The sequence below is a fragment of the Lithobates pipiens genome, unplaced genomic scaffold, assembly GCF_037356315.1.
Source record: "Lithobates pipiens isolate NorthernLeopardFrog02 unplaced genomic scaffold, aLitPip1_a1.2 Scaffold_23, whole genome shotgun sequence".
NCBI lineage: Eukaryota > Metazoa > Chordata > Amphibia > Anura > Ranidae > Lithobates > Lithobates pipiens.
In genome coordinates, this window is record NW_027507785.1 from 88,989,155 (window position 1) to 89,011,425 (window position 22,271).

General features: G+C 40.8%; 1 protein-coding gene across 12 annotated transcripts in view; it reads right to left on the reverse strand.

The window, feature by feature from the left end:
• The window catches only part of SLMAP (sarcolemma associated protein), a 242,733-nt gene that overhangs the window by 13,803 nt on the left and 206,659 nt on the right, over positions 1-22,271 (reverse strand). For 10 of the 12 annotated variants that reach the window (XM_077452011.1, XM_077452008.1, XM_077452006.1 and 7 more), the window contains 8 exons: positions 14,316-14,396; positions 13,386-13,445; positions 10,414-10,539; positions 9,969-10,043; positions 8,324-8,644; positions 6,710-6,827; positions 4,652-4,823; positions 230-364 (listed from right to left, as the gene is read on the reverse strand). In XM_077452011.1, coding sequence (XP_077308137.1) covers positions 230-364; positions 4,652-4,823; positions 6,710-6,827; positions 8,324-8,644; positions 9,969-10,043; positions 10,414-10,539; positions 13,386-13,445; positions 14,316-14,396 — 1,088 coding nt within the window. The remainder of the gene's footprint in view (positions 1-229; positions 365-4,651; positions 4,824-6,709; positions 6,828-8,323; positions 8,645-9,968; positions 10,044-10,413; positions 10,540-13,385; positions 13,446-14,315; positions 14,397-22,271) is intronic. The other 2 variants (XM_077452016.1, XM_077452013.1) reach the window with 1 other exon arrangement.

Genomic DNA, 22,271 nt, shown 5'->3' on the forward strand with positions numbered 1-22,271 from the left:
ATCCTGAAAAAAAAAAAAAAAAAAAAAAAAAAAGTCTAGCAGCCAGCCTATAACAAGCTCTGATGGGATAAAAATAAATATTTAGCATTACTGGAAGAGATGCCGAGTTGGCTGCATGACATGTGACCACAAATACTGAAGCATGATGGGCAGTAATGAAGTCACTTTCCTCCTGTACTCAGCATCCAGTCAATAGTCTGGTATGTGTGCCCCTCCTGCTCATACTTACATTATTCCCCTTCTCTTGCAGCAGCTTCAAGTTCTCTTTGCATTGCTTCAGCTCCTCAACCATTGTTTGCTTTTCTTGTTCGGTCTTTTCAAAAGTCACTTTTAGCTCAGATAGCTTATTTTGGGTGTCCGCATACTGCAAAACCAGGGGAGAAAATTTGACACGCCTTACTCAAAACGATCATCGTAAATGTGTTACATATATACATATCCTTACTGCTACTAATTGAAAGTAGTAGGCTGAATGGTAATTGTCATACTGTAAATTGTATACATATGTATATTATATGTGACCCTGTTGCTAAAAATCACAAAATGCAACCAACAGCCCCTTTACAGGAGGAAGCAAGTCCATTCATCACCGCTATCCTAAATTTCCCACTGTATCGGAAAGCCCATCAACCACAATCTTCTCTCCCCCCCAACCCTCACCAGGACAGCTATTCTTTCCATGGGCTGCCATGTCATTACATGCCATCCAAGAAATTCTAGTTTGATCCGCACAAATTAAAAATTTTAATAAAAATATGTCTACTCTGAACTGCTGCCCCTACACTTTTACTTACACCTTTGGTGAAGTAAGGGTTTGGAAAGAAAATGTTATGGTAGGTATGGCGCTGCTCTTATAGACCAATAATGTTGTGTTATAACCTCTGCAGGTTATAACCTTATCTATAGAAGGGGGCACAAATAATTACTTGGGTCAACCCAATGAAGCGGGGAATATATATGTCCCTAATTAATCCCATGCAAAGGGGGCAACTAAGAGCCTCAATTTTAAAAACAGAGGGAAGATATAAGCAGGAAACCCAGGCACAGTAGTTAAGCACAGGCTGGGGCTAAAACACACACAAATATACAATTTTGAGCACATTTCACTTAGCCGTGGGATAAATTAGGGACATATATTCCCATCTTCATTGGGTTCACCCAAGTAATCATTTGTGGCCCCTTCTATAGATAAGGTTATAACCTGCAGAGGTTATAACACAACATTATTGGTCTTTAAGAGCAGCGCCATACCTACCATAACATTTTCTTTCCATTACATGCTATGCGCTCACATCTCTGCAAAACAGTGAAAATGAGGCTCACTGACTGGCAAAACCATGTGCATTCAATAGGCTTTAGTTTTTTTTTAAATGGGGACTGCTTGCTCGTGGCAACAAGGTCAGTTTTACAGATCACAGTACTCTATACTGCAAGCATTTTTTTATTTTATTTTTTAATGATAAAAACTTTATTGTAAAAACTTTTTTTTTTTTTTTTTTTTTTTTTTAAAAGGCTGCTTTAAAAAGGAACCTGCCAGATCATAGATTTGGTGGATGGTTTTGATAACCTGTATTTGGATGAATGCTCAGGGCTATCATCCTAGTTGCTTCACTACTTAGGCCAGGTTCACACTTATGCGGCTCTCTGAGCTGCATTTGCGCAGGCAAGGCAGCCCGTTCAATTGAATAGGGTGCTGTTCCAGCATTTCATGGAGGAAACCGCTTCCTACCCCATTATTAAAAGGCATTCAGAGGTAAATCGCAAAGTGCAAACACATCTACAAAATGCAAAGGCTTCTGTGAACGGGCAGCAGAGGGGAGGGATGGACATCGCTGCTGTGTGTGCTTCTCTCCTCTCACAGGAAAGGATCTCTGGGAGTGCAATAAACCCGTCAGACTTCAGCAAGACCCCTTTCACACCGAGGCAGTTTTAAGGTGTGTGAAAAAACCTCTAAAATGCGCCTGAAAACTGCCTCGAATTCTGTGCAATGAGTGCTTTCACACTCTCGTGGTGCACTTGTGGCACATTAGAAAAAGTCCTGCAAGCAGCATCCATGGCGCAGCTTGGGAGCACTGTATTTAGCAATCCCAAAACGACCCTGCTCATTGCACTGAAGTGGCAGCGCTTCCAAAGTGATTTTAAAGTGCCGTAAAAAACTGGACTTTTTACCTCTTTTTATAAGGTAAAAACTGCCGCGCTAGTGAGTGGCGCCTTAGTGCTGTTTTAACGGTGCTGTAGTGTGAAAGGGGTCTTGTAGAGAACTCCAGGAGGTGGCATGCACTTGGTTGGACTTAACTCACAGTGTGCCTGCAAATTTTAAAAGTGTCTCAATTTCTGGAATTCCTTTTTAAAGATAACTGGTAATCAGTGAGAGCCACATGAAGTTTGCTCCAACGCCATCACAACTGCATCACTATGATTAACACATTAAGCAAAAAATTAACCACTTCAAGACCGCTTTAAAGACGGATATCATTGTTACGGCAGCAGCTAGTAACCTCATATTCTGTCGACGGTCCACTACAAGATAAAAGTGGCGTTTGTGGTGGATTCGCCGCAAGATACATTTTATTGGCATTGGGAGAGAGCCCCCCGCCTCTTACCGGAGCTGTCAGGCGGGAGGCAGCGCAGAGGCGATCCGGTCCTCTCTGTGGTTGTGCATGGAGACGAGTGAGGGGAAGATGGCCCCCACCCAAAAGGGGAGATAAAGCTCTGATGAAATATAGCGTCCACCATGGACTAGAGACGCTATATTTCATCACAGCGCTTTATCTCCCCTTTTGGGTTATGTTTACCACTGGCGTAGCACCTTGTCTCACCACGAATACCAGCAACCTAAGTCCTTGTATCCCAGGGGGTGGCTCTGTGTATGCGCCCCACCACCATGAAGCCCCAAAATACCTCAGCTCCCGGGACTGACACCCGTGTTGGCTCTGGCTCTACACCCGCTTTACTTCATTGCATTGATTATAGCATCCTGATGAGTGTTTTTTTAACATGAAACGCATTGGGAAATCTGGGATGCAGACTAATGTTTATAGTACATCAAATCAGAATACCTCTCACTTTCCAATCATGGTTCTGTGTTTTTTTTAATTTTATTTCCTCCGCAAGTGCTGCAATAATGTCACATGTACATGAATTTTTTGAATGTATAATACATCGAGACCACTATGTGGCGTCAAGTTGTTACATATTTGATGTAACCTGGAGGTCAGTATTACATATGCACATGTGTGTTTGTAAATACTTAGGAAATATTTATTTTAATATCCAGGGTGTTCGGAAAAAAATGTATAATGTTTGGGGGTGCCAAGTAATTTTGAACAAAAAAAAAAAATGTTTTTAACTTGTAAGTGGTTAAAGCGGAGTTCAAGTCATACTTTTGTTTATTAAAAGTAAGCAGCTACAAAAAGTGTAGCTGCTGACTTAATAAAAATGGCCACTTACCTGTCCCACAGTCCAGCGGAGTCCTGACCCGCACTGTGTTTTCACCCCATCTCCTCCCTTGGCAGCACCAGCATCTCTACTATGGGCACCCAGGTGTGACAGCTTGCGGCTTCACAGTCTGGTGCCCACTGCACATGCAAGCGGCGCTGTGCTCTGTGACTGTCCTGAAGTCTTCTAAGACCCGTCATATATCCCAGAAGACTTTATGGAATTGTCTAGATGATCGGAACGGAAGTGGGAGATACCTGATCACCCCACCCCCCCCAATCTCAGTTTCACAAACAGGAGTCGGGGAGGAGGCCTTAAAGCGCCAATTCCACTTTTGGGTGGAACTTCGTTTTACGTTCCTATGGGATAATATATATAAGACTTTTTCCCACATAGGATTGAAGAAGAAATGGGGATTGCATTTTTTTTTGCATTTTATTAAACTGAAGGTATTTTGAATGGTCTGCTTAGAAGCAAACTTGATATAGTGGAGTTCCTAGGCTGACCCCCCCCTTTTGCACCATGTTGCACCGATACTTAGAATGTAAAATTTACATTGTGCAAATGGGACCAGCCCATAAATTTCCCAGCCCTGTGACAGCACGTGGAGGTGGTTCTTCCGTGCAGCTTTTGAGATCTTCTGCAACTTTGGCAGACAGACTTAAAGCTCTCAATGGAACAGGAATAGAGTATTCGCTGCACAAGTAGGTCACTGACATTTTCTCTAGTTCCTCAGATGAAAGGCTGCACCCCAGTATGGACAGAGAGATCTGCAGAAACCTGGCATTACACCTATCCTATCCACTGACTGTGGGAGCAATGCTTTGCAGGCTCCTATGCGGGAAAAAAAAAAAGCTATTTTTTTCTGCAAATATATGTGCATTTATTATTTATTTTTGTAAAAGGAGGACTTAGCCTTTAAAGAAGAAAGCTTAAAAAACAGTCACTTCCATTCTTTTTTCAGCAGGCTTCTTCTCTTCATGCTATCATTTGGTCAATTGCAAATGTACTATATAAAAGTTGGACAGATCCATAGAGCCTGATAACCAGTGAAACTAAAGTTGAGATGTAATTTTTCACATTAATTTAGATGGATAATTTCTGTCCTCAGCTGCTTAAACAATCTTACTGGTTCTTGGACCTGCATGGCTCTTCCAATTCCATCATCCTTCAATGCACTAAGCACTGTTTGCTTAATACTGCCCCGTCTCACCTCTTGCTGAATGCTGTGTACACGATTTTCTGCCTCTTTTAGATGAGTTTTTAGGTCAGCTGCCTCTCGATGACTTTGCTCTTTGAGAGAGCCCACCTGCTTTTCAAGCTCTTTCCGGGTGATTTCCAGGACACCTAGGTTGCTTGTGAGGTCTTGGGACTGCTTCTGGGAACTACAAAAAGTATAGAGAGGCAATGATTGGATTGGAAAGAAAAATAATGCAACCATTTGAATAGGATATCCAGTGGGCTTAAAACACACACCAACTATTGATAAAGCAATTGTTTAACTGCAGTGAAATTTTATCTATTTTCGGTTAATCACACTGCTGTAGCCTTTACTGCATAACAATTAAGCCACATTAGACAAAAAAGAAAATGAAACATCTAAGCAATCTTTTTCAGGCTTTGAAATTTGTCTGTTAATCATCTGTCCTCAAAATAAAGCTCACAACGAAGAAAAAAATTATAATATATATATATATATATATATATATATATATATATATATATATATATATATACACATACACATACACACACACATACACACACACATACACACACACATACACACACACACACACACAATTGTGCTCATAAGCATACATACCCTGGCAGAATTTATGATTTCTTGGCCATTTTTCAAACAATGAATGATGACACAAAAACATATCTTTCACTCACGGTTAGTGTTTAGCCGAAGCCATTTATTAAAAATCAACTGTTTACTCTTTTTTAAATCATAAGGGCAACAGAAACTACCCAAATGACCCTGATCAAAAGTTAGCATACTCTGTTGATTTTCGCCTGATAAAATGCACACAAGTTGACACAAAGGGGTTTCTGGGTTACCACGTGTGCGCGCGTGTGTATATAGATATATATATATATAAAAATAAAATAAGGGGGGCACCCGAGCAGAGTTGCAGCTCTGTGTCCATTCAGACAGAGGAGAGGTTCAACCCAAAAAATATTTATCAAATATGAAATTCATAATGGCATTATCCTTGAAGTCCAAGGTATTGAATATCGGACACCATAAAGCAGTGCTTCTGAAAGCTCAAGGATTTTAGGCGTGCATGGCTCTCATGAAAAAAACTTGTGTATTCTGCATAAATGTACAGTAAGAATAGGATTAATTTCCATTAACTTGAATTTAATTTTTGATAACATTTTTAAAGATTTTTTTTAGCTAAATTACAACTATACTGTACTTTCTTGTAACAAAATCTTGATTTTTTTTTTTTTTTGAGATACCGCTAAAATCCCATTTAATTTTATGAAAATCAGACTTCAAAGCTTCCACCACAGTAGGCAATCAATCCGTTTTGGTCACCGACTTGTCCCAAGCCTGCTAACTGATCAGACAATAAAGAGCTTCCATCTCTTTAGTATGTCTCTTTTCCAACATTCAGAAAGCTCCTAAAATGACCAATGACAGCATTAATAGCATTGTGCGATGCATTTGGACCAACTGGCTCATAGTTCTAGCATTCCCTCTTCCAGTCTTCTGTGCAGGCGATTACATGAATTTAATATAGCAAGCCAGATCAGTGTATTTATACCAAATATGTTTTACATTCAGTGCTTTAATTTAAGGAACGCATAATTGGGTTAAAGTGTTTCTCAAGGCATGGGTTTATTTACTTTAATGCATTCTCTGCATTATGGTAAAAAACACTTTTATGATCACCCCCCTTTAAATCCTTCTTCTTTCAATCCAGTGCTGTATGCCCATTCTGAGGCAGTGCTGCGCTCCCTCTTCAAACGGGAAACAGAGGCAGCAGTGGGATCCATTGGCTCTTTTGGCTGTCAGTCAAATCCAGTGAGGAGAGCGCGGGGGTGGGGCAGAGCCACACTGTGTGAGACTACAGATGCAAACACAACCCAATTCAGGAATGCGCCTGTATGAGTGCCCTCAACTCTTCATTAAAAACCATAATAGAGGCACTCATGCACAAAAAATGTTTTTATGTGTATTTTTTAATAAAAAGAAAAGTACAATTTAAAACGTTAATATTCTAGATCTGCCCATGGAGTGATATTCTGCCCTTACCTGCGAAGCTCGCCCTCAATCTTCTGGCATTCCTCAGTCAGCACTTTGTTCTCCTTCTGCAGAGCCTTGCATTCTGTCTCCAGAGAAGAGACACTGTGTTTAAGCTCCTCAAGTTCAGCTTTGGAAGAGAAGGCAACATACATTAACTAAGTTGGATGCTCCATAATTTTTCATTGTGTGTAAATATTCAAGGTTAACAATGCCAAGTCGTTATACGTAGTATGAAATCTCTACCTCAATCCATGCAAAAAATGCAGCAACTGTCATCAAAAGACCCAACACAATTTTTTCATAAAACAGAGTTGTAAAGGCAGAAGGTTTTTTATCTTCATGCATTCTATGCATGAAGATAAAAAAACCTACTGTGTGCAGCAGCCTCCCCAGCATCCCCTTATAATTACCTGAGCCCAATCTCTGGACAGCAATGTCCACAAGTTCCTCTGCCATCTGAGACTCTGCCTTCTGATTGGCTAAGACACAGCAGCAGCGCCATTGGCACCCGCGGCTGTCAGTCAGTTAGCCAATCAGGAGAGAGGGGTGGCGCCGAATGGCAGCTATGAGTCTGGTAGGACACATGGAGCTGCAGCTCGGCTGCCCCCATAGCAAGCTGCTTGGTGTGGGGGCACTTGACAGGAGGGAAGGGCCAGGAGCAGCAAAGAGGGACCCAAGAAGAGGAGGATCGAGGCTGTTCTGTGTAAAACCAACTGCATAGATAAACTATATAGACTTTATAATCCCTTTAATAGAGAATCTCCAAGTAAAAGTTTAGTGATAAGTAATCGTAAATGAGAAAATTCAGAAAAAATAAAAAAATAAAAGAAAAGAAAAAGGGCTTGGAATGGCCTAGCCTTTATGGGATCCAAGATATACAGATTTAGGTGAGATTTCAGTGGCCAAGTAGACAGGTCAAGCAGAGTGGGGTGAACTTTTTTTTTTCTCTGTGGGCAGCCTAAAGGGCCTCTGCACTCAACCCACACTAGAGGCTGTTAAGCCAATGAACTTTAAAGTGCATCCAAACCCAAAAACAAAAAATGTTACATAATCCATTTTACTAGTCCTTAGAAAATATGTCCATTAGTTTTACTTTTTGCAGTTTTTTTACCTTCATATTCATTTGCCAATTTGGCAAACATACATATCATTGCACACTCATACTTTTCAGTCCAGCCCATGTAGCAACCATAGTTCCCTCAATATAATAAAAACATGTCTACCTTTGCTTATTGCCATTACTAGGGGATTTATGGGATTAATACTTTACAAAGCAAAGAAGATGGTCTTCTCTGTCACTTAATGTCACAAGTATACTGCATTTTTGGCAATATCAAATTTTTTTGTACTTGCTGAAAATGTTGGTCTGAAACCTAATGCAGCCAACCACATCTAAAAACTGGTAAGCTGCAATAAATTACATTATGGATTCCCCTTAACCCCAGTTGGTCTGGGTTAATAATTGAAAACTTAGTGACCACTCTGTTCTTTTATCCTAGCTAAGGCAGTATTTATCTGGTAAAATACCAGACAGATAGAATGGAGTTTGGACGACGACAATACTTTAGGATGTGCGTTTTTGTGTGGAGATGGTTTAGTATGTGAATTTTCGATAGTACTTACTCTGCCACCGTGCTGATTCACTCTTCTGCTGGTCCTCTCGATCCTTGCACTGGGTCTGGAAACTGGCTTGCAGAGTGATAATTTCTTTCTCGTAATCGGAGGCAGTTTTCTTCCAGTGTTCCAACTCGAGGCGCACCTCCTGCAGTTCACCCTTAAGTTCACGTATGTCACCTTCTCGTTCATTGGCTACCTGTTCAGAAACATGTTTCAGGATGGCAATCTCTTCCTGGGCATTCATCAGCTCTTCCCGGGTGCTGGAGATCTCATTTTCTTTATGTTCCCGCAGGATTTCTATCTCTTCCTGTAACCTATGCAACTGAGCTGAATCAATAGAAATTGTGACCGTTAATTATCATATTAAACCCTCGTCATATTGTGTGTCAGAAAAGCAAACAGTGGGAATGCATGATCTGCACCTTTTAGTTGCTCAAGAAAATATATTAAATACAGGTGCCAAAAAAAACATTAGATTATCTTTAGATAAAACAAGCTCAGCTATATCAGAAGAGTCTTATGCCTATGAAAAAATGCAGAAAGACAGGCATCAGAAAAAGTTCAATCACTATAATTCCAAGAGACCTAGCACTAGACATCCGCGAATGCCTTGCCTACCCAAGCCTTTATCTTTACACATACAGTGCCCAATTATGATACATGATATCAATGAGAGTAAACCAGCAGACCTAACTACCTTATGAAAGCCATAGGAGCCCCCAGACATGGTAATTAAATAAGTAAATATCTTTTCTGAACAGTAAGGCCCCTTTCACACATGCGGAATGTATGTCCGTATTTCATCCATCCGTTTGCGGATGAAATACGGACATACATGCATCCCTATGGGATAGCGGGTGTCTGCGGATGAACATCCGCAGACACCCGATATCGTCCGCCTCCGCTATTGTCCGATTCGGCAGACGGAGGAAAATCCAATTTTTTCTATCCGTCTGCAGAGCGGATTGGATGAACACGGACAGACAGTCCGTGCTCATCCGATCACCCATAGAGCAGAGCGGAGAGCTGACAGAGCGGTCGCTGCACAGTGTGTAGGGACCGCCCTGTTATCTGCCTGCTCAGCGGGGACAACTGAGCGATCCCAGCTGAGCAAGCGGATCACGGGACGGATCATTACTGATCCGTCCCGTGTGAAAGGGGCCTGAACGGCAATGAACATCACAAATGGAAACTGAAACATTGAGAAACGACCATCACCTAAGCTGCCTTCTGAGAAGCAGACATCAACATCTGCAAGCCATCTATGGAGACATCTGACAAATTCAAGCCATTGCCCAACACAACCAATTCTAGTGTAAAGAGTTGAACTTGACAAAGTATGGAATAAAAATTTTCTATATAAAAATCATGGAAAATGTACGCTGGTAGAAAAAAAAAAAAAAAAATCTTATTTTTTTCACACGGCTCTCTGCCGATAACCCAGAGGAGCGCTTGAAACACTAAAGACACTGCACTGACCAATGGAGTTGCATAGATCAGGGGTTCTCATCAGTCCTGAGAGAAGACATGGAGAAAGATTTTTCTAAAATCTTTATCATGCAGACTAGCTAAAACCTACTTACTCCAAAAAAAACTATAACGTTCTTTTATATGACTTTATTTTGGCAGGAATCAACATTATCTTGAATACCTTGGAGGTTCTGGATCTGCTTGGTGGAATCTTCAGCCTGTTTTCTACTGGACGTTCTTTCTTCTTCTAGGAGTGCTAAAAAGACAAAATCTGCTTTAGAATGTCAAAAGACTGAAAAAACAAAACAAAAAAAAAAAAAAAAAAAAAACACACAGGTTTCACCTAAAATAAAATTCCAAGATGAATTAAATTCCTAAACCTCTGATACAAGGAGAATGCCTTAACACCTCAGAACTGCTCAAGGTGCTAGAGAGATGGGAAGTGACCTCAAAGGCCACCTTTCATCTCTCGCGCAATTTGAGCCGCTCTGAGGTGTGCAGTGTTCTCCTTGCACATTCCTACAGCATTCATGACTGCACCTCTCTTTGAAGGGGGTCCTCCACAGCCATATCAACTATATCAAATGTGGCAAGAACAAAATCTCAACCAGGAACCCCAATCTAACCTTGAAGTTCTAAGCATTTCTGTCGACTGGTTTTGGCTAGATCCTGGGCTTCAGACAGTTCCTTCCGCAGTTGCTGGATCTCTTGTTTTGCATCATTAGTGCCAGATTGTACATGATGTATCTCATCTGGAAGAAAACACAACATCTTATGACTTCTAACTCCATCATAGGACCAAAGCATAAAGCTACACACAGAAAGAAAAGTTTGAGAGTCAGAGGACTGGAAGCAAAACCAGAATCAAGTCAATCTGCTGCCCCCAAGTTTTTCCAGTTCAGTTTGATACAACAGACTAGATTTGCTATAACGAAAACTTCACTTTTATATGCTTATGGAGCCTTTAGAAAAGCATTACAAATGGACCTGCTGTCCTCACGCCTAAGGTTTAATATTTTACATTTCTGAAATACTTAAGTATGGATGGTTGCTATGATTCAGCAGCTCAACTTTTACTCCAGTTTTTATAAATCAGATCAGGTGAATTACACGGGGATAGCCAACATACGCCATCTGTTTTCTGGTTGTCAGTACTAATGTGCCTGTGGTCAGACCCTGTGTTTTTATTGCTGTCTGTATCCCCCCCCTCAGGAAGATTGATCCTATTTGTCCTGGTGACCATTGTTACCAGGACTGAGAGTGAGGGAAGATAAGTTGTTACTAGACTTGGAAAGAAAGGGGGCACATGTTCCAAATGGGACAATTGCCAAATTTAACTTTAAGGAGCAGTTTCCCTTACTTTGTAGAGATCTCACACTGCCTGTTGTGTTTCAAGTCTGGAGGCAATGAGCAATCTCCTTAAAGTGGTATTAAACCCATAAGCATACATTTCCTATATTGCAGCATGCCAATTCTGAAATGTGGATAGCTACATTTACTTTTTAGGCTTACTTTCCTTTCATTTTGTTCTTGTGATCCAGTTAACAGAACAGAGGTTCTCCTACAAATGTAGCAGTCACTGTATATGGCTGTGTCAAGCCATTTATAACTGATATAGGGTGCTTACAATGATCAGCTTTTATTTAGTCATGTAAAATTTTATTCCAAACGAAAAACTGCTGTTGTAACTGGTTGTGTAACTGCAGTGTGAGCTGGAGTTTCGCTTTAAATTGCTAGCCCTTCCAACACTCCCCACCCCCAAACTGACAATGCTGCTGTCCCCCATTATACAGAGTGGAGGCATTCTAATACAGGCGTTGTTATTGGCCAAATCACTAGGTGAAAAAGGGAAGATCCCAAAAAAAGAAAATGAATGCAGCCACCACATCTATGCAATGGGATGCCCTTGGTGTCCCATATTAGTGACTTAACTGGGTCCATGGGGTCTGTTGGGGTCCGGCGTGTTGGTGCTCCTCTGTGCCCGCCCCACCAGAGTGAAGGCATTCTGTTCGCATTCACATTTTTACTATGTGCATGACTGTACACTACTTCAAATGGTATGTAAACCTACAATTAACATTAATCATGGTCTTCCATTCTTCTTCCTGAGATTTTTCCTTGACAATGTTCTTGATTACTAGAACTATTGAATACACATCTCCTTATTTCCCTGAGGATGGGTGTCCAAACGAGAATTGCGTTGGGTACATTGGAGACAAAGTATATGCATCAACATCATGGTTATACAGTGAAAGGTGTACTTTTTATGTGTTTGCACACTATTTTACATGTATATGTTTCCTTGATTCTTATTTTTTTGCATCAATAAAATTATGCTTTCTAAATGAATTTGGTGTTCATGTTGGCAAAGTCCAGTTCCCAATGGGGGATATTTTCTTTGTTTTCTATATCTCTGGGATGTTGGCAACAGGACACTAGGTCTTGTTTATGGTGAAACCTCCTCCTATATCTAAGGAACAGCAACCAGCAATATAATGCATTTTTGGTTTTTGAGCAGATATGTATCCCAGGAGACATCAGCTTCAACACAGAGGGGGGGAGGAGGCCAGAACTGGCAATGAGTCATTAGGGGGCCTGCAGCTTTAACAAGAAAAAAACAGCTGGTGCCTAACAACTTTAGCGAGGAAAAATAGCAGTGTGGGACCCAGAACGCTGCAAGGAATTGGCAAATCACAGCAGAATAATTGTTGGATTCCCTGTGAGTGCCAGTAGGTTAGAGGACAGGTAAAGAGGAGAAAATAAAAAACTACAGGGGGTGGGTGGGTGGGAATTGAAGTTCCTTGTTGAAAGGACAAAGCAATAAGAGAAAGCCACAAAAAAGGACTTGACAGTGTATGTAAACCTTTAGAAAGAACAACTTTTATTTGCTTCATTTTGGTTTGGTAGATACAACATTGAAGGTGTTTTGTTATAGCTGTTCGGAAAGAGAAAAAGAACTGATGTTAGGAGTTCAGCGAGGTAGTGTGAACACTTCCAGTGTACTCCCATGGAGTCTAATTAGCCCTCCTATTTGTTATCTTGGTAATCATTGGTCTTTATGTAGTGCAGAACAGTACAGGGGGTGGTTTAGTGCAATTTAGCAAAAGACAACTTGGCAGAGCTGATACCACAAAGTCCATAAGAAATGTGTGTTGTCAACCCACAACAGGACTTGGAAACCAAGTGCATTCTTGGCAAATAAACTGGTATTTTTATGTAGATTGTAGCTTCTAAAAGCCAACTTGTAAACTTTAAATACTCTGCCAAGCATCAATGTATAAGTTGGATGGATGAATGAATCAACGAACAAATGAACAGTTTGTGTTTTCCACCTAGCAAACAAACTGTGCCTTCCATAAAATCTTCATAAGCAACAGGAAATGACGACTTTACCCCTGGAAAGTGAGTTTTAGCATTTTTCCTCATCCTTTAAACACTTTGACCTGAAAGTGACTTTTACAGCTAAGGACACCACCGCTGTTTAGCACAACTGTCACAATCAGGACAGAAACATATTTAAGCATTTTGACTGGTTGAGAGCAACATTTTTCCTTTAGGACAATTTGAATATGTGAGAAAATTCAAGCCGGATGCCTACCTTTGAGTATGGTAACTTTATTAAGTGATTCGTTCAGCTCTTGCTCATCCATTTGGCCGTCTGTAAAAAAAAAAAAAAAAAAAAAAATGAAGTGGAAGGCGATTAGTGATTAGTTATACAAAAGCCTACAATCACCATTATACAATAAGTCTCCAGAATGCACAACACTTTACAAATTTACAAACAACAAAAAAGCGCAACACAAGATAAAATACGTCACAAAGAAGACAACATGGAGTTCCCTGCCCAAAGGGCTTACAATCTAAATGGGAGGACAGTCAGACAAAGGAGCCAGGAGGAATCCATAGTGGTGCTAGAAAGAAAAGTGTATGTGCTGCCCACAGCAACCAGCCTTTCTACTTTATAGTAACATGCTAATAAACGGGGTGGCAGAACCTGGTTGGTTGATATGAGCAATGTCTCCACTTTTGAAGAATATTCCAATACCACTAGCAATTTTGGGATTTGGGGAAAAAAGGTTTCATAAATGGCCCACTGAAATTAGTTTAGAACAGGAAATCACTTCCTTTGATGGAAAAATCTTCCATGCTTTGATTTCTGACCAAACATACAATAGGACTCTAAAAAATTTTTGCAAAGGGAATAGGTATAAGCGCAGGTAAAGGTCTCCTGTCTCTAACAAAAAAAACAAGTGCAATATTCACAATGTATTCTAATGCTTGATTTCATCATTAAGCAAATGCAGCACATGTGAATTAACAGCACTGAAGCTCCGATTTATGCCCATCAAATCATTACCATGCATAATACTCATAATTAGCGTTTTGTGAATTGGGAACATTATTTTGACTTAAAAATAAATAAATATACAGATGTAAAACAGACAAAATGATTGGCATCCAGATGTGCTTCCACAACTAAACCACACAATGTAACAGCTGTGTGCTTTTTACACTGACACACTTATACCTGTAGTGTCGTCACTGCTTTTATCCTTGCTAGGACTGAGTGTATCTGATAAGTCTGAATCTCTCACGTCTACCGGACTCCCTACAAAAGTCACAGATAAGAAACAGTAAACTCAGTTTTATATATGGGCGTTTTACAATAATTAGGTAATCAACAACTTTAATTATCAATATACTTCTATGGCAAAAAAACAAATTTAGCTTATTAATGCTGTAAGAGCTCATTTGTTTGTGCATTCAACTAATCTTTTGACCCTGTGAATCCAAATTGATGTGATATTCATTCTATGCCCGCCTACCGATGGGAGGGTCTGGATCAGCAGTCACAAGGGACTTCACCTGACCATACACACTATATAAAAGGTCAGCTACCTGCATTTAAAATTCAGCTCTGAGGAAGAGAGGACACCCCTTGAAACGCATCAGTTCTTTTGGACTTTCATCTCACAATTGGCATTTGTGAACAGACCACGCAGGTTGGAGCACTAAGTGGACTGTATTTTGCTTGATATGTGCATTTGTTTGGGAGTATAATCTTATATACTTTAACAATAAATTGCCACAAAAAGTAATGCGCTAGGCTGGTGTGCCCTCCGTTCCTTTCTTTATAGAATACCACAATGCAATGCCTTAGCTGCCTGTACCTGCCTAAGGCCTAAGATATTTCCTGGTGGAATTTTGCAAAGGATTATATCTAGGTTATGATTATGAACAGTATGGCACGCTATAGGGCTGGGATATAACAGCAACAATATGTACTAAATTCTCTACTGGCGTATGCAAATCTTTGCATCAACTGTCACTATACATTCATGTTTAAGACATAAAACCTACTCATATTAGGGCCTACCTGACTGTAGGCCAGTCTGTGTTCCCCACTGGGATTTTGGACATACACCCTATTTGTTCAAGTGACCATTGTTGAAGATACAGAAAGTGATGGAGGGGGGAAAAAACATTTTTGAGCCATCACAGGTACAGGAGATGAGGGGAAATCTTCCAATGGAAAAAAAAACTGTTCTGGGACCAACTTTAAAAAAGAAATAAAAAAGGAAGAAGGACTACCCCCTTGCTTTGGAGATACCTCATCTTACTTTAGACAGGAAGTAAATGGAGATCTTCCTGACAGAACATGAAGGAAAAAAACAAAAAAACAAAACTTTACAACGGTCTTCAGCATTCCCTACTCTAAACTAAATACATATACTTAAAGTTTCAGTAAAGTTTACTGTAATGGGCTAATGAAGCTGGATTTCAGGTGTAGTCAGCTTGTGTTTGAGAGCCCTTTCAAACCAGAACATGGTTCGGGGAAAAAAAGTGTTCCCTGAGCATTCCATTCAAAATGCACAGAATTTTCAATCAGCTGAGGGTGTCAATACATCGATAACATCTTAAATGTACATCACAAACGCAGTGAGTTTACAGGCACCAGCGTGATTCACTGCAAATGCTATTTTTTTTAAAATAGTGAATACACTACTACATCTGCGATAAAGTGCACTTTTAGCTCATTCATTTTACTTGTATGGAAAGAAATGCGGATGTGGTGTAAATAAAAAACGTTGTACTCAGTCCTAAAGAGTCTAGTAACTATGTATATGACCCGTTTACTGAATTGCCAGACTAAGTTGATTATTATGCTGCCCTCAAAATAATCAACTAGCCAATATAGGAATCTGACTGGAACACTAAGCAGCAGCAGTAAGGCCCCTTTCACACAAACATTGTGATCAGGTACGCCTGTCAGTTACTTTTTTTTTAAGGTGGACCCGATCGGAACCTCCATACTTCTCTATGGAGAGGGAAGTGTAAATGGACATGTGTTTATACTCGCCTACATCCAAGCCTAACCGCTAAAAACTTGTGAATAAGGATCCATTCCCCTTATGTCTAGCGCATTGCATGGCAGTCTGGTTTAAATAGACAGACAAGTGGTCCGTTTCCATCTGACTGCCCACAGAGGTGAGTAGGCTGTGTTAGTGTATTCTCTGTAAAAGCGTAGTGGACAGAGACCTTTCATTCGCCTTCTCAGTGGGGATCAGCAGATTCCCTGCTGAGCAAGTGAATCGCAGGCAGAGTCCATGTGAAAGTACACCTAATGGAGTTAATTTGACAAATTTAGAAACTTTATATTGAAACATGTAGAAAAGAAGCATGGAGACTGCAACTGTGGATTTTCTTAGCTGTCATGCTGATCTAATAGCATCAGCACAAGAAGCTTAACAAAATATGCTGAACCGGAGTTCTAATTTGATCACCTTGACATATCTGACCTGCATACTTGTACAAGGTCAGTGTCTGGTATAGTTACAAGTGCTGAAGTTTGAGCTAGCCAGGCATCTAGCATCTTCAGGAGATTAGTAATGGCAGCAATGTATTTCTTTCACGAGTGGTTTCCTTTAAAATGGTTACAAAAAGATAGCCACTAAATTTTTTCTTAGCTAAAAACCTCTTGGACTAAAGGGCTTTAAGGATACAAATGCATTTTCAAACCTAAAGCTATAGCGGGCAGAATAGTTAAACGTCAACTCATTACTAGTTATTTCAGTCTGCCATATTATTCTATGACAGTGATGGCGAACCTTCGCACTCCAGATGTTTTGGAACTACATTTCCCATGATGCTCATGAACTCTGCAGTGTAGATAAGCATCATGGGAAATGTAGTTCCGAAACATCTGGGGTGCCAAGGTTCACCATCACTGTTCTAGGAGAACAAAAAGGCATGAGCCATGCAATGCAGCTCACCTAATTTTAGCTACAGTGGCAATAAAATGTCTGCACACCCATGTAAAAATGCCAGGATTTGGAGATGTGGCTGCATAAGTGTATACTTGTATAATTAGGCATGTTGCTGTGTTGAGAACCAATCACATTCAAACTGATGTTATATAGTAGTCAGTTACACACCTGTCTGAGGGATCCCAGAACAGGAGGATCAGGGCCACTCTGCGTTTTGTGATCGGATGGTGCCACCATTGATTTTGAAATTCGGCCAACCAAGCCTTTGGCGGTAAAGCGCTGATATTTAAAAAAACAGCGGCGCTTTACTGTCATTTTAGCGTCACCTTTCGGCTGCAAGTGGGGTGCTTTTAAGCCCCGATAGCAGGCATTGGAGGGGTTAATAATGCTTTGTCGGCGCAGCCCATTGATTTCAATGGGCAGGGGCCCTTTAGGAGTGGTGTATCTACCGCTCCTAAAGTGTCCCAAAGATGCTCCTTGCAGGACTTTTTTTTTTTAAACATACCGCAAGCGCACTGCTCCAGTGTAAGAGTACTTACATACTGGAGTGACAGAAGAGGCGCTTTACAGGTGCTAATTTTAGTGCTAAAACGCCTGTAAAGCGCCTCAGTATGAAAGTAGCCTAAAAGCAGTGTGTATGTGCAGTAAAGCATGCTCGTTATACTCACTGTGAAACCTAAGGGGGTTAATCCTCCTAAGGGGTTAATTTTGTAAAAAGGCTGTTTGTTCTTGTCTTCTCTGAGCCTCCCCTTCTACCACAATCCCCAAGTCATCTCCCGACAGAACAGAGTCTTGGACTCTGAACATGCTCATTTTGGTGTGTATTGCTATACTCTTGAGAAGGTGATCAGCACAGGGTCAATCAGCACTGTACAGACAGAAAGTCAGGGGTCATGCAGAGTCACAGGATAGAGGAGAAAGTAAACTCCTCAGTCTGACATTGATAGAAGTCACAAGACTGTTGTATACTGCTGATAATAAAAGATATTTACCAACTTATATTAACTAAAATAATTGCATGTTCATGTTGTGTGTACTGTGGGAGACCAGATATAGTAAATGCAGGGTCATAACAACAAGAAAAACATTGAGTCCAGCTACATTTTGCAAAAACCTACCGGTACATAAAAGTCTGTGGAAAAGCATGTGGAAAAATGTGCTTTGGTCTGATGAGACCAAGAGTGAACTTTTTAGTCATAATTCCTAAAAGCATGTTTGGCACAAAACATGGCACATCACCAAACACACACCATACCAACAGTGAAGCATAATGGTGGCAGCATTATGCTTTGTGGCAATTTTCCTTCAGCATGAACTGGGACTTTAGTCCAGTCAATCAGTGAATTTTGGCACAAAATCTTCAGGCCGCTGCTAAAAAGCTGCAGAGGAATTATACCTTTCAGCACAACAACCCAAAGCATACCTCCAAATCAACAAAAGAATGTCTTCACTGGAAGATGATCAAAGCTTTAGAATTGCCCAGCCAGTCCCCGCACCTGAATAAAATTTAAAATCTGTGGGGGGGGGGGGGGACTTGAAGAGGATGGTACACAGAAGATGTCCTCGCAAGCTGACAGATATGGAGTGGTTCGGAAAAGAAGAGCCGGCAAAGATTGCCAAGGCAACATGTACTCCTACCCCAAAAGACTGAATGCGTTCACAAAATTAAGAGAGATGCTTCAATAAAAGTATTAGTTTAAGGATGTGCATACTTATGCAACCAATTATAAGTTTCACTTCTTTTCCTCAAAGATTTGTTTGTTTTGGTTTGAATTGTACAGATTATAGGTCACAAAGTTGGAAATAATTCTGAAGTGATATTTTTATTTATTTTTTTACATTTTAGGGGTGTAGACTTTTTATCCACGGCCATAAACCAAGCTCAATCTGATGAAATGCTTTATTTTTTATTTTTATTTTTTTGGGGAAAAGACAGTATGTGTGAAGTTAATTCCATAACTATCTGAGCTTGCCTTTGAGGGAGGCATTCTGATTACACACAAAAAGGGATATTGGATCACAATTCATATATTTCTAAAATAAGATCGTGTACAGAGCCAACGTTTCCATTTGAGTGAATGTCTTCTAAGAACATCTATGTGGATTTTCCCTGCTATCTTTACAGATGGTGCTCATCCAGCCGTACGAAGCACACTGACGCCCATCTTAAAAAATTTGCACCATTCTGAAACATAATACTTAGAAGCTTATGTAATGTAATCATTTTGGTGTTAACAATCCTGACCAAATAAGGATTTTATAACCTCACAACCTCGAACAAAGTTTGGAAACAATGTATGAATGAGAAAGAATATTGTCTTTTCAGTGAGCAGACACTTCAAGTTAAAATGCAGTATTGATTCTAAAAGTAACCAGGTCACTCACTAATCCAAAATCACACAAACTCAATACTTACCTTTCTGGCAACCCAGTGCATGCTGTGGTTGCTCCCAATTACAAGCACACTAATAAAGAAAGGAGAAGGTATTCCACACATCTTGAGGTGTCAGATACCTGTAGTGGCTGGGGGATTAGCAAGACAGAGGAGTTTTAGGAAATGGGCCACAGAAAATGTGAGAATAAAGCATCTCCATCGTGTGCTTAGTTAGACAAGGTCACTTTAGCGTGCTGCGGTTTCTGTAAACTACTTTTGCAACCAGGAACATACTTTTTTCCCCCTTGTTATTACTAAGGTTATGTAAAGTGTAATAGTACTGTAAAAGGTAATTGTACATACATTGAGTGAACTTTGCATAATCTCGTTCACATTGAGTAACAGTCGTATGTCCATTGAACTCTTGGCTGACCCTCCACAGGGAAAGGGTCAGAGAAAGAGTGGCTTGACTGGGCTGGATATTCCTAGCAGTTGACTATTGTTGTCTATTGCAATAAATTTGTAACAGGTCAACAATCGTTTCCATAATGCCACAGGTCTACAACTCTGTGGAAGGATCTGCCATTGCAAAGATCTTTTGGATGTTGGAATTTTATCTTCAAACCACAAAACAAAACTTAATATATTGCAGGTTACAAGTTCTTAGATAAAGTGATGGTGTTAAATCTTTACTTTTCAGGCTTTTACCCTTTTACTTTCACCTGGTAATTCTGCTAACACTGTATGGCAAAGTTAACTCCTCTACTGTATTTATGGGGGGAGTTGTGGTAGCAACCCAGGCTGGTCTACACGCCTGCTTTTGTTCATGTCCAATATATAGGGGATTGGGGGGGGGGGGGGTTAGTATTCTACATTAGAAAAAGAACATTGTGTTTTGCTTTCGGTCCGGTTCACTGGAAGTAACAGACGCCATTTCTGACAAGAGCAAAATGTTCTTCACCTGAAAATAGAAAATGAATGGAGCCACCACACCCACTGATAAGCAGCAATATATTTAGGTGTTGTTTCTTGGGTTTAATTGGACTTTAAAGCAAGTGACTAAACAAAATGTAAAAAATTTAACACATGCACATTTACCCATGTTTTATACTTCAAGTACAGAAAAAAAGACAATCCTAACAACATTTTTGCAAGCTGCTAAAGGTAACATGCACTATTTCAGTGTTCCACTGAAATCTCAAGCAGTGTTGTCAGTCCTGCCTAGTTCTTTGTGAACTAAAGAACACGCCCAACCCTTCCATGAGAAGATGGGGTGAAGTCCCAGCATAATTGGACAGGGCTGACAACACTGCTTGGGATTTTAGTGAAGCAGAGGCAACGTGGTCAATTCAAACAGGTAAGTGGACACATATTAGATGTCTGACAGACAAAATAGTAGGCAGTTTTTTAAAAGAAGCCTGGCCAAATCTTCATACTTTAGGGGGTCACGGTGGTGCGCTTACTTGTTCTCTCCTGGGATCAATAATCGGTCGACTGTGAACTAAAGCCTGTTGTGAGCTGACAACACAGAGGAGTTGCACGATCCCAAAGTATCCCAACACTGCCAGTTTCCACCCAGATACCCAATCGGCAATTGCCCTCTCAGTGTACTGTTAATTGAGCCAGGTCGGTGCTACAGTGAGTGTTGAAGGGACACAGCAGCGTTTGGTGACTGACAGGCACCTCTCTCTGCTCATAGTGGTCCAAGAACAGAGTGATCAGAGGTCATGTGACGGCTCACTTCTCTGACTTAGTCTCGGCAGGGATAGCTGCAGCATCAGACCTCTGCTGCAGCAGGGAGGAGTGTATGTAGGTTTGCTTTTTGTACTTTAACATTGCCCTTGGGTTCACACTAGTGTGATGCAGGAACCAGCGCGATTCCCGAATCGCTCCTCTGCTGCATGCAAGTCCCTGCACCACTTTCTGTGCGATTCCAATGCGAGTTCATCCATGCAACTGTATGGCTGAACTCGCATTGCTCAGAAATCATGTGATTGGCACCTGCAGAGCGGGTACGAATCACATGCGATCTCCGAGAACGCGCTAGTGTGAACCCAGGCTCAACTCGCATTGGATTCACACAGAAAATAGTGCAGGGACTTTTTTTGCTGCACTAGAATCAGAACGCATGGGTGCTCTCGCAGTTTGCACTGCGGGGTTAACTTTGTTAATGACACCTGCAGAGGTTCGCACAAGGCAGTGTGAACTGCCTGCGGGAGAGGAGCGATGCAGGAACCGGCGCTGGAATCGGACCGAATCCCGCTTTGCATCAGTGTGAACCCAGGGTGAAGATAAAAACTGCATTTAAGGGAATGTGTACTAAAGCTCTTAAATTTTGCCGAGCATTGCTGGAAACCAAAACATCAATTATCCAGGGAGATTAGCAATACATAACATACAGCTCATTGGGAGGCATAAATCCACAACAGCACAGTCTGCCTAACTTGGGTACAATTTAAGAAACAGAGCCCGGAAAAAAACACAATGGAAATAGACTACCCAGGGGACCCTCTTCTACATAGCGATAGCGCTGGAAAAGAATGGCAATATAAACAAGTCAGCTTATCAGCTCTGCACACAAGTATATCATGCAACACCATGTAAGGGAAAAGTCCAGTACCTCAAACATGTTGGAATGAGTTTTAAGGAGGAGTGAAAGGCATCCAGGGTGACACCATCATGTATCTCACTGCCAAATCTCACACTATGTGCCTGCCCAGCAGCTCTACCCTTTGTGTTCCAGCACAAGTTGGCCATGAGGGGACATCTTGTCAATTAACACCGACAATCTACCAGCATATGGAATATCCTAAAAATAGCATCACACATGTCGCGGTTTTAT